The sequence below is a fragment of the Semicossyphus pulcher genome, unplaced genomic scaffold (assembly GCF_022749685.1).
Source record: "Semicossyphus pulcher isolate SPU_LCO1_2020_fin unplaced genomic scaffold, fSemPul1.0.p SCAF_18, whole genome shotgun sequence".
Lineage (NCBI taxonomy): Eukaryota > Metazoa > Chordata > Actinopteri > Labriformes > Labridae > Semicossyphus > Semicossyphus pulcher.
In genome coordinates, this window is record NW_027211691.1 from 19021420 (window position 1) to 19036516 (window position 15097).

At 42.5% G+C, this 15097-nt stretch overlaps 1 protein-coding gene across 2 annotated transcripts in view; it reads right to left on the reverse strand.

Moving 5' to 3' along the window:
- The window catches only part of asap1b (ArfGAP with SH3 domain, ankyrin repeat and PH domain 1b), a 67533-nt gene that overhangs the window by 42794 nt on the left and 9642 nt on the right, over positions 1 to 15097 (reverse strand). For both annotated transcript variants that reach the window (XM_069666914.1, XM_069666913.1), the window contains exon 2: positions 2484 to 2556. In XM_069666914.1, coding sequence (XP_069523015.1) covers positions 2484 to 2556 — 73 coding nt within the window. The remainder of the gene's footprint in view (positions 1 to 2483; positions 2557 to 15097) is intronic.

The window sequence follows — 15097 nt, forward strand, 5'->3', positions numbered from 1 at the left end:
CGGAGAGGAAGCCGGACTGGGAGGGATGTTTAGTCTGCTGCCAAATCTGAGGAAGAGTCTTGAGAGGAAGGTCAGGTGAGACGAGCACCCTGTAGAGCTCACTCCTGCAGCAGCCATTTTGAATTTTTGTCATACTTCCAAACTGGAGTCCAAACAGGGCTGAGTTACCATTAAGGACGATCGAGTCAGGTCCTCTTTAGTTACTTTTTCTTCTCTGTATTTTTGGTCTTTTTTGTGTATTTTTCTTGGAATTTGGGGTTTTTAGCAACCTGATGATAATTCCAAAACCTCAACATGCCCTGTATTTTATGGACCAAAAAACGATTAAACATAATTACCTCCTTCAATTAAATTCCTGCAATCAAGCCTCATTTCTGCAAGTGTAGCTGCTAAAAGTAAACACTCTGTAGCATCGGTAATGAAGCGTCTGCCTCGATCATCCCGCCGACATGATCTGTGACAACAGCAGCATCGCATGCTTGTTTGCAGTTTAAAGGCAGGTGACACATGGACTCTGCTGCACAGCGGTCTGTTCAATCTGTGCTCTGATAAAGGCTTAATATGCGACATTTTACACTTAAATATATCTGAAATCAAGTGTGTCCTACAGTATGTAAATATATCCTCGAAAAATAACTTCCTAAAAAAGAGAGTGAAGTCAAACTACCTCTGTGTTTGTTTACACGGAGGTGACGGCTCTGCGTTTCATGTACCCGTACTAGAGTAACATTAGGGACGATAGCTAACTCACTGTTTACTTGAATGTTAGCTTGCTTGCTCAGTGTTCTGTAGCGTTATCACATCATGGTCATTCTGTGTAATTAACCATGCTAGCGGGCAGCTGTAGCAACATGCATAGTAAAGTGTGCTAACGTTAGCCCGCAGCGGTACAGTGCTGGCTGCGGTCTATTGCAGCTTGAGCTCGTTCTGCCAAGATGAGCCTGTACAGGCCTACCAACCTATTCGGTAGTGTGTCTCTGTTATAATTATGTTCAATTGCTGCTACATAGTAGAACATAAACAGTACAGAACGAGTCTCATGAACGTCTCACTGCAAAGACCCATAACTGCCATTACTACAGAATGGTATTGGAGAATAGCCGGGCTGAAAAAGTAGCAGGTTGTAGGTTGGTGGAGGCGTGGCCAAACAGAGCGTTTGTTTTGGTTTCATGCTGGTGCTCAAGTGCGACATCTACAGGACATAAAAGTCGCATATTAAGCCTTTAAAGAGCTGCACTAATGTGATAACAGACGGACCTTTCCTGTAGATTAGTCACGAGAAGATGGCGAGTTCTTGTTTGGCACCGAGCAACGATAAAGTAGCAGCTTGACGTGTTTCACTTAATTTGCTTCAACATCGCACGTCCTGCAATATGACCATTGCAGATGCGCACATCGCAATTGTTAACACATCATGCAGCCCGAGTCTTGAGACCACATTGGAGCCGTGCTTTGTTTCTATTTATGCAAACCCTTCATTTCCTACTGCTGCTCCTTCAAATTAAAAGCACTCAACTGAGGAATGGAATGACTTGTGCTGTGAAGAAGCCCGAAGAAATGTGAAGTAGTTTTCGATGGTGTAAGCTCTTACAAGGAATCACATTCACGATGCTACTACATATCAAATCAATGGTCCTTTTCAGTCTTTTCTGACAAGATGAGGAGCTGCAAGTTAACCATCTTTAGCATTTCCTGTGTCCTGTTAAACTGAATCATCTTGGGCCAAGTGCAGCATGAAATCAAACTGTGGTCGCTCAAGCATGATTGGAAAAGGCCAATTATTGACTGACTTCTTTATTAAGACAATGTGCATTTGTTCGGCAGCACTATAAACATGAACACAGGCTGCTCCTCTGATGTCTTGCAATATATCTACTATCACAGAATCGCTGTATCGTGATATAATCGTTATCGTGGGCCACGTATCGCGTATCTTATCGTGAGTTACCCTACAATTCCCACCCCTAACTCTCATGGACTCGTCATTAAATTAGCAACACTCACAAACATCCAGCTGTAATCCTATTTTTACATCATACAGTATTTGTTTCACTTACTACATCTAGCTAAAGCTTGTTTATCAAACACTGGTCTTGAGAGTGGTTCCAGTTGTTTTCAGGCTTCTCCTATCCAATGAGTGACAATGGGAGTTAAATAAACTGCCTTCTCTCTGGAGCGCACACCAACTTTTTTTTTTGTGGGACAAACATCTGAAACTGTCAATTTGCAGGGAGGAGGCCGCTCAGTGGAAAATTACTGAGGATCCGTGACACAGCAGCGAGCAAAACAAACTCAGGTGTTGGTTTCTGGGACAGCCTGAACACACACGCGAAAGAAAAAAACACCAGCTGTCCCACAAAAGGACATGAAGACATTGAAGAAATCCTGGACTTTCCTTTTGGGGATTTTCTTTTTGGAAATGGCCGTGCAAACACACCAAACCACACGTTATACATGATATATTTAGACACAGATAGTCTCACCTTGTCCTGAATTGTAGATGGCCTTCACTGATTTTTTCACCTTCTGCAGAGAGGTTCGATCCTGGTCCAACGCCTGAGAAAAAAGGAGGAAAAAAAACGCCTTTAAAAGTCTTTCATTCATTAAGAACATTCTGGAAACATTCACATGAAGTGACAGCGCAGATCATTTTGATGCTCCAGCAAACTTAAGGGCATAAGAATAATGTTTGCCCTGTAATTCAAAGCATGCATACTCCATAAAGCTAATGTAGACAGAGTGCTCACAATACCGTGCTTGACCTGAATGTGGCATAAATCATTATTTCAACGCTGCTGGCTGCTGCAGCAAAAGCCTCTGTGCTCTCTAACAGGCCCTGCATCTAATTTTATCATGTTCAGGCTATTAATTATGATGATTATTCACAATGAAACATTTAAATGCTGGAAGAATAAACACTGCCGCTGAACTATTGTTACCGTGAGTTATCTGTCTCACTTCCTCGCATTTTCAGAGATTAATGCTCGCAGTTCAAACGCGCCAGGGAGATGAAATAAACGACCAGTATGAATAGAAAACACTTCACAGACGTTATATATCACGGTTAGTCATTTCACTATAAATCAGAGCTATATTTAAAGACCGTCATACAGAGCTGTTCAAGACAAAGCAATGCTAGTGTGACCCTGACACAGATTAGCCCATCAACACCATAAAAAGCAGCCTCACATAAGGAAAATTCATCATCATAAACATCAGCAACCTACAGGAATAACTCCTTGTTTTCTTTGCTCAGCTCGCTCCCTGTCAGGAAAGCTATCAACACACCACATTCAAACACAACTTGCATGCTGCATAGATCGTTTGAGGCCTAATTCAACCCAAACACAAGGGAGACATTTCACATAATGTATCCTTTTATATGTGTGCTTTTTGTGGGTGTGTCATGCTACTAGAGGATCTACAGTTATCTAGCTCCTCCATGTTGGTACCTTTTTTAAGCCCTGGACGTTACAGCCTGATCGATATCTCTTTGGTTCAAATAATACAAATGTGATAACCGAAATATCTCAAAGGCCGGGTATTATGCTAATTTCAAGCTTCATATTTCACTCTGTGATACCTGTGGCGAGGCTTATCATAATTTACAGTTCAAAAAACTCTGTCATACAGCCTCTGCCTGAAACGACTCAGTCGGCTCTGTCCCTTTAAGAAACCCCACCCCTTCTTCTGATTGGCCGGCTGCTGTGACGTCACAAAGTGCAGCGAGTAGAAAAAACTTTGAAACCTGGCGTGCACAGCCGCGTGCAGACTGAGCGGAGAAGCCTGGGGATTACTCCGACATACTTTTACCTACAGATTTGAAACTTCCCCCACGTTTAGTCTGGACATCCAACATTGTAACATTATGTCTTAAAATGAGAAACAGCATTAACCTCTCTTTAAATATTTTTACAGTTCATAGCCTTGCTTTTACTTTACCACTAGTCGTGTAATCATTTTGAGTGTTAAATGTCAGTTTCTTCTTGTTACCTTGTTCATCTAGCACACTATAGCTGTGTCTCAATTCAGAGGCTGCATCCTTCAAAGGACGCGGCCTACAGAGGATGAGTCATTTGTAGCCTGTGTAGACCGCTGAGGCCAAACTGAAATGAGGCGGTCTAGTCTCAGCTGACTAGTCTCAGATGATTTCAGCTGTTCTCGCCCTAAACCTTGAATCACCAAACGCCAGTCGTCTAGCAACAGGTAACTTGCGAGCTAACTAGCTATCATAACTAACATCACATAACTTAACCCATTATTTTAAAGATAATGTGTTTCAAGGCCTCTGACATTATTTTATTTTTTTTGTATTGCTAGCTATTCGATTGAGTTGAAACCAAAATCCTTGGCCGTTTATGAGTCCGCCATCTTGTTTGAAATGGCGCGCAATGCATCTCAGGATACATTGGACCACGAGGGATGCACCCGACGGATCCTTCGTGGCCCGGGAAAAGGAGGACGCATTTATTGGCCGCATCTGAAGGAGCCTTCGAAATGACTGAGTCCCATTTGTAAGGCTCCTTCGATGTGCCACTTTGACACAGTCGACCTTCAAATACGTCCTTAGGAGGTTGCAGCCCCTGAAATGGGACACAGCTCATGTTTCCGGTGCTGAAGCTGCTGTAGCATAAATCATTTCACACAAGCCTTCAGCTTCTAACCAAAGAAGATAACCTGCAATACTTACTGGACATGACCCTGACATTGACTGGAAATGAAACTATCACAATGGCCCCACAAGTAATTCATGCAGCAAGACTAATCAATAGTTCTTTGGTCACACGCATCATGCCGGTATCAATACAACACCCAGTTCGATTTGACCACCATCCCTTATCAGTCAAAAATAAATGTCTGAGCATGTGATAGGTCCCAGGTTTATTCCAACACAGCAGCAACACTGAGGTCAGGCATTTATTTCCGCTGTCAGATAAACAACCTGGAGATTCTTAGCAGCAACATGAAATCACTTGTCATACTGAGCACCATCTGTGTGACATTTAGTGTAATTACTATTACTGAAGGAAATCTGAGATAATGAGGAGACTGGTTGAGCTCAGAAAAAGGGGAAACAAACAACACAAACACAAACAAATTACCTGTCTCCACTAAGTGATTTTAAATGTGGGTTTTCAAAATAATTTACTCTGACAGCACCCATCTTAACCAGAGGGAATGGGACCATAACTCTTCCATGTTTTCTCATAATAGATGATAAACCCCAGCTATAACACCATTACTCCAAGGTCAGTCGGTTAAGAGCAGAAGCACACACACACAACAGTCAGCTAATTAAATTTCACAACATAATTAAGCTGTCCTTGGCCCCCCCTCGACAGTTTTACATGGCTCTTCCCCAATTACGGCAGCGGTATTTTGCCGCCGCAGGGCCCTTTCTGCCAGGGCCGAGCCCTTTGATCCCCCTGCACATGGGAACAGACTGTCCAGTGCCCCCCATGCTGCCTCATTATCTAGCCCAGTGTCTGTTTGGCTAAACAGTGGCCCAAACAGGCTTCAATATGAAACTTTAATAGTACCATTATCCTAGCCAAAACTGACTCTGTGTATACTATTATCTTGAAAATTACTGGACTGAAAATGTTCAAACAGGATGAAAAACCCTCTGTTAGGGAAGCCACTTTAAGCTATGTAGAAAGTTAAGCTAAGACACTATACTTTTGTTGAAGCAAGCTACACTATAGGCTAATAACAAACTGCCTTAACACACTGAAAATGTTTCACAATGAGAAACATTTACTGTCATGAAATATAAGCAAATTCATTCACTTTGATTAGCCTCAGTGCTCCCCAAAATGGTCCGACTACTAGGCTAGCTAACATCTTGATCACAAGCTAGTAATGACTGAATTATTTACCCACATTGCCTTCTCTTTACCATAGATAAGGATTTAAGAGAGTGTTGGCGGTCAATTTTTAAAAATTAACACTGCTGCTAGCTTAACACACATTAGCCACTGCTAACTGCCACCACGCTAGGCTGCACCAGCACTTGTCACCAAACTAGCTAGGTCTGTGTAGCACACAATATTTGCCATAACCCTATTAGAAAACTACTTCCATCTCTCAGCCACAGTTTGACATTTTAGGAAATGTTTCATAGACTTTTATTTTTAAGTAATGTAAGCTAATTCACTAATTTTTTTTTAAGCTTCAGTGTTCACCAAAACGGTCCAACTAGGCAAGCTAACATTTTGGTCACAAGAGCTAGCAATAACTGTGTTAGTTTGCCGCATTGCCTACTCTTAGATACCATAGATAAGGATGGCCGTCAATATAAAAATTTACACTGCTGTTAGCGTAACACATGCTAACTGCCACCTAGCTAGGCTGCACTAGCGCTTTTACCATACCAGCACATAATATTTGCCAAGAGAAAGTACTTCTATCTCTCAGCAACAGTTTTAGGAAATGTGCTTTCTCTCTTCTTTTGGAGAATAAGCTGACTAGAGCCGTAATCATTTCATAACTGTCCCTTTGATTTAAGGCTGTGGCTAGTGGTAGCCGATTAGCTTAGCAAAAAACCTGGAAATAGTTATTAACATCAACCTCCAAACATCCCCATTTTGTTTCTGCTAACAAAACTTTGCAGGTAGACACACGTGACGTCATCACGCTGCGCCGCACAGGTCTTCTTCGCGCTGGGGACATTGCGCCGAGGTAGGGCATTTAATCAAGTATGCAGCAGCCCATTATTTTATCGGTTAATTATATTGATTTTTAAGCCAATATCGGCCGATAACGTGCCGATAATATCGTGCATCCCTAGTTCTGGGTTGCTTGTGACAGGTATTTTTTACTATGTTGAAGACTAATTAATGATTAGATGAAACCTGACAGAAATTAATTTAGAACTGATATTGTTCATCAAGCTGAAAGGAAATGATTCATTAATCTTCTGACAGCAGACTTCATCTAATTATTTAGACACGTTCTGTTATTCAGCCAAAGTCACAGATTAGATCTCACTACAGCAGACTCATTCACTAACAAGCTGTGTGTCCTCTCATTTCCACTAAGTCAGTCTGTAGTTTGACGCCTCCAAAGTAGACCTGTGATTATTCGGAGGTTGTAGTGCTGATTAGGCTGAAGAGCTCGAAACTGAGGCTGAGCAGGAACTCTTGTGGTGCTCATGTTGAGAGCAGCTGGCACCGCCACCCAAGGGTCACCCATAATCCAGTCATAATTAAATATTCAGCTGCAACAGGAATAAACAACCTTAGCTCTCTTAGCCCCTTTTTGTTGTTTAGGTTTACAAAATGTGATTAAGTAAAGGCTTTTTGTTTAAACAATATTAAGTTAAAATCCTAACAACATATTATAGAGGATAGGAGATAAATATCAACACATTGGCAGTATTTCAGTGTTAAATGTGACTAATGTAACTTGGAGAGCTGGTGTGTTAAAGCTGTTATCTCACAGCTTTTTAGGAGGAAAAAATCAATTAAGTAGCGCCGTCTTGGCATGCCGTCTTTGCAAACCCTTGGCAACAGCCAAGAATGCATCCAAACCCTGCTCTCCAAGAGGCCGACAACTATTGAATATAGTCAAAGGATTGTTTTTATCTGCCAGACACCAATGGAAAGCTCCAACTGAACCCGGAGGGATTAGCGATGTGACAATGCCAAAACATCTGCGGCCGCTCGTCTCTCAATGTGACGCATATGGATGATTTATTAAATGCTGCTGAGAAAAAGAAGCAAATAATAAAGCACATTCATTCTTTTCATGATGTGTTATTTGACTGAGAAATAGCCATCTTGAAGAGCCATTTGTGCTGGGAAAGTCAACATGTCCGTGTCAGAACGCTTTTAAGTGGAGGTCTGTCAGAGTCGGAGCCAGAGAGGTCAAGGGCCGACTTAAGAGGAGGTGAAGGGCGGCGGCCTCGCACGGTGCCTCGGCAGGAACGGATTTTGCAAGCGGCGTGAAAATCAAGGTCATGAAAGTCCTTGAAAGTGTCTCACTTACAAAGATCAGGAGGCAGAAGAAGCAATTCTGGCATTTCAACCAGTTCAAACATCATTTTTCTTGAGATAAATATTCACTCATGAGAGATAACGGAGTTATTGGCTGCAGCCCTACTTTAAACAAGAATACCCCCCAAAATGACCAAAGGCTCTTATAGTATGACCCATGTGACCAATGGGGGCTGACTTCCTGGTTCCCAAACAACCACACAAACACACACAGTCATGCCCAGGAGGGTCAAAGCCTCGGGGGGAAATTGGAAGGTGACTGGGCATGACTGACTGGAGGCTGTCTCAGCTTCACGCTTCCTGCCCCAGGCCTTATCCTCCCTCAGCAGCCCTGCCGTTTCCCCTGCAGCCGTCCTTTGACAGGAAGCAGGAAGCGGCCAGGCTTGTCAGTGTCCTGTCCCGGGTCGGGAGCACTCCGTCTAATGACACCAACTGCTCCCTGCTGACAGCTGGGGAATCAAAACAACATGGCTGACTAGGAAGTGTATTCCTAATTCGCTGATCCGCTGCTCTGTCACCTTCATGGCACGTCAGTCATCTTTCTCATATCCTCCCTGAAACCTCCCTCTCCTCCTCCTCATTTGGCATCACTCCTGTGGACGGCTGCGCCGCTACCAAGGAGATGCGATCTGGCCGTCTCACGCGCCGGCTCTACATTCTTCGGCATGGAGATTGTGGGAAGCGGCTCTGACTAACTCTCCAGCTCTCTCTTTGTCAGCTGTGCCACTGTGGCAGATTTGACTCTTCACGCTGCAGAGATTGGGACACATGAGTTCCCAGAATGGCTAATATGCTAATTTATTTCCTAGAAGAAGAAAACAGGAAAGGGGACGATTATCAAAAGACTTCCCCTTGAGCCAGAAAGCAACAGCAGGGGGGATTTCTTAAGGAAAAGTGAGCAGATCAGATACATTTCTGCTTCCTTCTTGCATTCTCACTTCCTAATTTTGCACTCGCTTAAAATACGCTTAAAAGACTACATCAATCAAGCTTGTCTCGCTCGTAGTTCTGTCTGTCTGTTCGTGAAGTCATTTTGCCGTCTGTCTGTTGAGTCCATGTGGCATGACTCAAGCAGGAAGGGTGTGGAGCCGTTTTCATTGGCAGGAAACAAATGCACATCCCTTTCTCTGGGCCTGCAGCCGGAGAGGCCTTCAGCCCTCCGAGTGGAATGGGAAAAATGAGAGGATGTAACATTTCCAAAAGCAGCTGAGGTCAGATGGCCTACTTCACACATACACACACACAAACACACACACAAATGGTACTGAAAGAGAGTGATCGACTGCCTGTGGTTTTGGCTTTGGTTAAGAGGTGTATCAGGGCGACCACATGACCTATGGAGAGTAACTGAAATTGTAAATAAAATGTCAGGGTTATTGAGGATCCAGAACATCAATCAATATGCAATTAAGTGTTTTTCTGAATGGATGGAAGAGGTTTAAGAGCCCTAACCAAGATTTTTTACCTCCTAATACTCTTAAGAATATAATATTTATAGAGGCTGTCCTTGATCCAGAGCAATAAGTTAGCAATTCTTCTCCCTCCACCTACTCACATGTTTAAATAGTCCATGATGTCACGGTCATGAGTGCAACCAAGAGGCTAAAAGGCCAAAACAGATAATAACAAAGCAGTAATAACGCAGTCTACTTTAGCCCCTCAATGCTTTAACTATACGTCACACATGCGTACACATTAGTGCTGAGCGTTCTCCAGAGCATTTTAGATACATTTACGACTTCTCACGGAGACTGCAGTATAAACATTTCCCCACAGAGACTTTAAACTAGCTTGATATACTGTCAGTGATCCATCAGAGTGAACAATTAATCTTTTTTTTACGAGGCGAGTTTTAGCAAAAACGACTTTATTGTGATGTTGTTATGATAATCTGCCATCGCCAGAAGAGGCCGACTTGGATAGTCGCTTGTAGATTTATGTGCTGGTGGGAAATGTTGGGTTAGCTGCCATGTAGCATCTTTATAGTACAAGGAACAAGTCGAAATCACGGCTCGATAGTTTCATTCAAGGGTACAGTAAATGAAGATTGCAAAGGCAAAGCTGCTGCTAATGTTAGCGTGCTAATGTGCTAACAATGGCAATTCTAAAATTGGCTAATTAGCATTAATTACAAAATACAGTGGAAGCTCACTGGAATATCATCATTTTGGAGGGGCCGCATGGTGGTGCAGTGGTTAGCGCCTAACAGTTAGAAGGTTCCCGGTTCGAATCCCGGTTCAGACGAAGTGGGCCTTTCCGTGTGGAGTTTGCATGTTCTCCCCGTGCATGTGTGGCTCCCCTCCGGGTACGCCGGCTTCTTCCCACAGTCCAAAATCATGCTCGTTAGGTTCACTGGTGACTCTAAATTGCCCGTAGGCGTGTGAGCGTGAAAGGTTGTCTGTCTCTATGTGTCGGCCCTGTGATTGACTTGTGATCAGTCTAGGGTGTAACCCCGCCTCTCACCCAACGACAGCTGGCATAGGCTCCAGCAGCCCCACGTCCCTGAACACAATAATAGATAATGGATGGATGGATGGACTGCACTAGAGGAAACATTCAATCAGCTTGCACAAAACAATAACATATCTGTATTGATAAGTAAATAATAGAATACATGACACCTTAATAAATACTCCAGTTTATCAGCTATGCTAAAAACTTAAATAAAACTATCTCTCTGGAGATATTTGCCCAAAAAATAAAGCTGTGCATCACAAGGCCGAGAGTTAACAGAACAGAAACTTTCCATCTGATAGAAAATATCACACAGTATTACACTTGCTATCAGTGTCACTGCTTCCTTTCACACTCAGTGTCTGATCTACAAAGGTTTAAACACACAATGACTGCGCGCATGAAATCCCCTGTGTAATATTACCACAGGCCGACTGAGAGCCTGTTGTGTGATTTTACAGCACGACCAAACATCATTTTTATCATGATAGAATATTTTGCCTGTAATGTTTTCACATTAGATTTTCCAGCAGCACAGTTTATGGATGCGTTGTCTTTTTGCAGCCAATTCTCAATCCCCATTGGTTGCAAACTTACATTAGAGCTTGAATGACCCACAAGGAAGTCCAAACCACAATGAAATGTGGATCTCAATGTGAGAATAATGTTACTTTGACAAAGAATGAAGCCGACTGAAACATATACTGTGATGATAAACAGAACTCTCTGTTAGCTGACTTTCATTTTGCACTGATGTGAAATTAAATCAATATAAAGTGTCCGCCCTTGCAGCCTTCTTTACTGGCAGTTTATGTTGGATATCTGCTCTAATTCGCCTGCATGCCCGGCCTGCTAATGTTATTGGCCACTAAAAGAAGTCAATACAAGTCTGAGATTACTCCATTATGTATCGCTGCTATTAGCGTCCTGCTATATGCCTTGAGAGAGAGAAATGAGCCGCTCGGCTGCGTGCTTTCTGTGCTGACGCGATGAGCTGCAAAAGCAAAAACCCCTCACCCTGCTGCAGATCTTCAGACAAGTCAACCCAGCAACCGACATGCATGTACGCGGCCAGGAACGAGCCAAGCCGAGCATGCAGCAGTGTTACATTCACACATCATTTGGCGGCTTCCCCCCGCGATGCTCACTCTCACTCGGCCCACCGCTTGTTTCGAGCAATGTGCATGTTTTCACAATCACGCCTCCGCACTGCTGCATTAGACTCTCCTCAAATCAAACAAGCAGCGAAAAACCTCTATCTGTATTGTGTTTACCAGTCAGGAAGTCATTATTCATGTGAAGCAGCTGTTAGATTATTCAGAGGCGATGCCATTAACACCCGTCAGCAGGAGAATAGTGGGAGGAACGAGCAGCTGATGATTAAACAATGACAGATAGCATCCTTTTGTCTACAGTTTGATGTGAGTGAGAAACGAAACTGCAACAATACAAAGAGCTTGTTTGTTTCCAGAGAAATAAAAACCCTAAAACTTATCAGGGATACGCATAACTGGTTTTGATTAATCATTTAGTCCATGAAATGCCAAATAGTGCAGAAACCGTAGACTTTATATACAAAGGGGACATAGCTTAGCATAACAATCCAACGGTCAGAAGACTACCGTTTTGAGGCTAGCTTTTTGGACGTCGCCATCTTGGTTTTTAGCATTGACCATATATGGATGATAGGGTGGATAAGCTTTGCTATTTCACTTTCATGACTGAGGGGTCGCCGTGGTAGCAACTTGTCAGTCACAAAGTAGCCACTTATTAAAAATACCTTGCTGTATCCGTCTATTTTACCCTGAATGGGCAGGGCATGTTTCAGGCCTCTAAATGTGAGCAGCTTTCGAATCAAAGACAGATTCCTCTACAGGGACAATAAAGTGTATCGTATCGTATCGCACGTATCGTATCGTGTTTTCAGACCTCAAGACTACATCCACTTCTTTAAGCAAATGTAAAGTATGGCTGCAGCCAACGATTATTTTAATCATTGATTAACTTGCTGATGATATTCTCGATAGGGAGGCAATTATTTTGACAGAAAACGGAAGAAATTGCAATGAGTCCACTAATTTTGTTTTAGATCTAATGACTAGGGATAGACCGATTATCGGTGCCGATATTCGGCACTTTGACGCATATCGGCATCTGCCTTTTTTTTTTTTTTTTTAATCCGGCGGCCGATAAGAAATCAATTTAAAACTGGGTTATTTTGGCTCTGATGCATATGCTTAAAGGCATTTAAACAAAGTTAAGTGTTGGAGTTTATATTATTCAAAATTTTGACGCCAATATTTTCACTTTTACTGCAAATGAATATCGGCTTCAAATATCGGTTATCGGCCTCCTTGACTACTAATAATTGGTATCGGTATCGGCCCAGAAAAAAACATATCAGCCTATCTCTACTAATGACAAATGCCTTGCACAACAAGAACAGATCTGGACTGAAGCGGTGTCTTCCTCACGCCAAATGTGTTCATTTCCAGTGAACTGAGAACAGTAAACATGACCTTTCATCAGAAACCAGGAAATGGTTGGTTTCATTCTGTGGAAAAGACAACAGGGAATGTTGTCTCTTTAGAAACACAGATAGACTGACTGTCATGTCGCTTTCGTGTTTTTTCAGAACAGAAATATTCAACTGCTCCACCAAAACAAACCAATGAATGATGGTGCTTGTGTGGAGGAGACCATGTCACATGTCGGGAATTTCTTGATATGGATTAAAGACTCAGGAGGTATTGGCTGAGGTTAAAAGTTCATTCTTGACCTTGGAACCAAAAACTCAAAACAATGTCGACCTGGAAGTGTTGAGGGTCCCAAATTGAGGGTTGTATATATTTTGATCTTTTTAGTAACTTATTATTTAAATTGGCTTCAAAATTGAGAATCAGCAGCTAACAAAAAAGATACATTTTACACTAACGTTCAATTCAAACGTTTATATGTTTCCATGACAGCTGCTTTACTGCAAGGTTATTATAAATAACCTTTTTTGATCATCCATGATAGATCGTTTAAGTCATTTTTCAAGCTAAAATGCAGATTTTCACTAATTCAAATTGCTGAAATGTGAATATTTAATGGTTTCCTAGTTTTCTATAATATTAGACAAAATGTCTTTGGGTTTGGGATTGTTGGTGGGACAAAATAGGATATTTCAATGTGTCATTTTGGGATTTAGGGAATCTACTTCGACCTTATAGTGAGAGTTTGGTGTTGGTTTAGCTGTTTTCCTACAGGCTAAACAATGAGAGAAAATCTGGTTCGTTAAATCAACATTAAGTGTTTGAGTATTGATTAATTATAACACAGTGAAGTCAAAATACTACACTAGAGCTGGCAAAAGGCCAAAACTCATCTTGTGTAACAAACCAGTGCTGTGTCGGTCGCTCAAAGAAAAACTAAAATAAACTACTACAAGCTCTTATCTTCCACTTGTCATTGATCAGCTGATAAGCCTGCCAGTTCTGCTTCCTACCGACCAGCCGCCCGCGTCGTAAATCTTTGGTGCACGCCGCCTAAAGAATGTGCTCCCTTGAGAAACATGCACAATCTGAAGAAACGCTATTTTTCCAGCCGCTGAGTAATGTTCCTGCACTCGGCCTCGGTCATGAGTCCTTAAGCAAAGTCACAGGCGCAAGACTTTACAGCATTCCTTGAAGTTTCTCAGCAGACGAGTCTCCAATTTCACACTTTATGGGACTCTGCTGGGAGAGAGAGCAGCTAGTCCAAAACCACAGGTGTATCCTCGCCTATTGGCCATTTGGATGTTCAGATGTGTGAGCAACTGGACACACAGAGGAGCTGAAATAAGCCTTAATTGTGATCTTTGACCACATTAAATGCACATGTCCAGTTGTATCTCCCCCTCTGACATTTGTATTGTAGACTACTGACAGGAGCTTTGATAGCAGCTGTCATGACGCGGAAATGGAAGAACACTTTTCACCGACATTAAAAGCCTTTATAAAAGATTTAAACATCCAGTCTTAAAGGGCCGTCAATGCCTCTCCTCCAGGCTTGAATGACCTCAGCAGGCACTTGGCTGTTCTGGGAAAAGTAGTCTTAAAATTCAACATTGAAAAGCTGCATCAATTGTTCAGCTGTGGTACACACACACACACAAACAAACGCACTAACACACAAAGACACAGTACAGGGCCAAACAGCATCAAAGCTCGCAGACAGAGATGCTCTGTTTACCCCTCGGGCCTCGACAAGACAGCCGGCCGTCACAGGACAGCACCGTCTCCCGGTTCTGCAGAGCGGTCCTTGAGGACAACCGTGTTACGACTGCTCTGATATAATCGTAGAAGGAAAAAAGGAAGAGCGCCACAAAAGATGAGCAGAGGAGGATGAGGAGGTGGTTGTTATGTTGCAGCTGAACAAACGGAAACAAAAAAAGGAGTAGGGCGATGTTAGCGACTCCTCAATCCACATCTGAGTTACGGCTGGATGATATTGTTAAATTTTCCTTTTTTTGACTGTTTTCTTGACACTAATAATGTGAAAATATTTGAATATTATAGCATAAAATATAATTTAACCTACAATAAGGATGGGGGATGGTCAGTAAGGGCAGGAGTCTGCTCCTAGCTTGTGAAAAACAGGGGGGCTTTGAACTAGATGCTAAC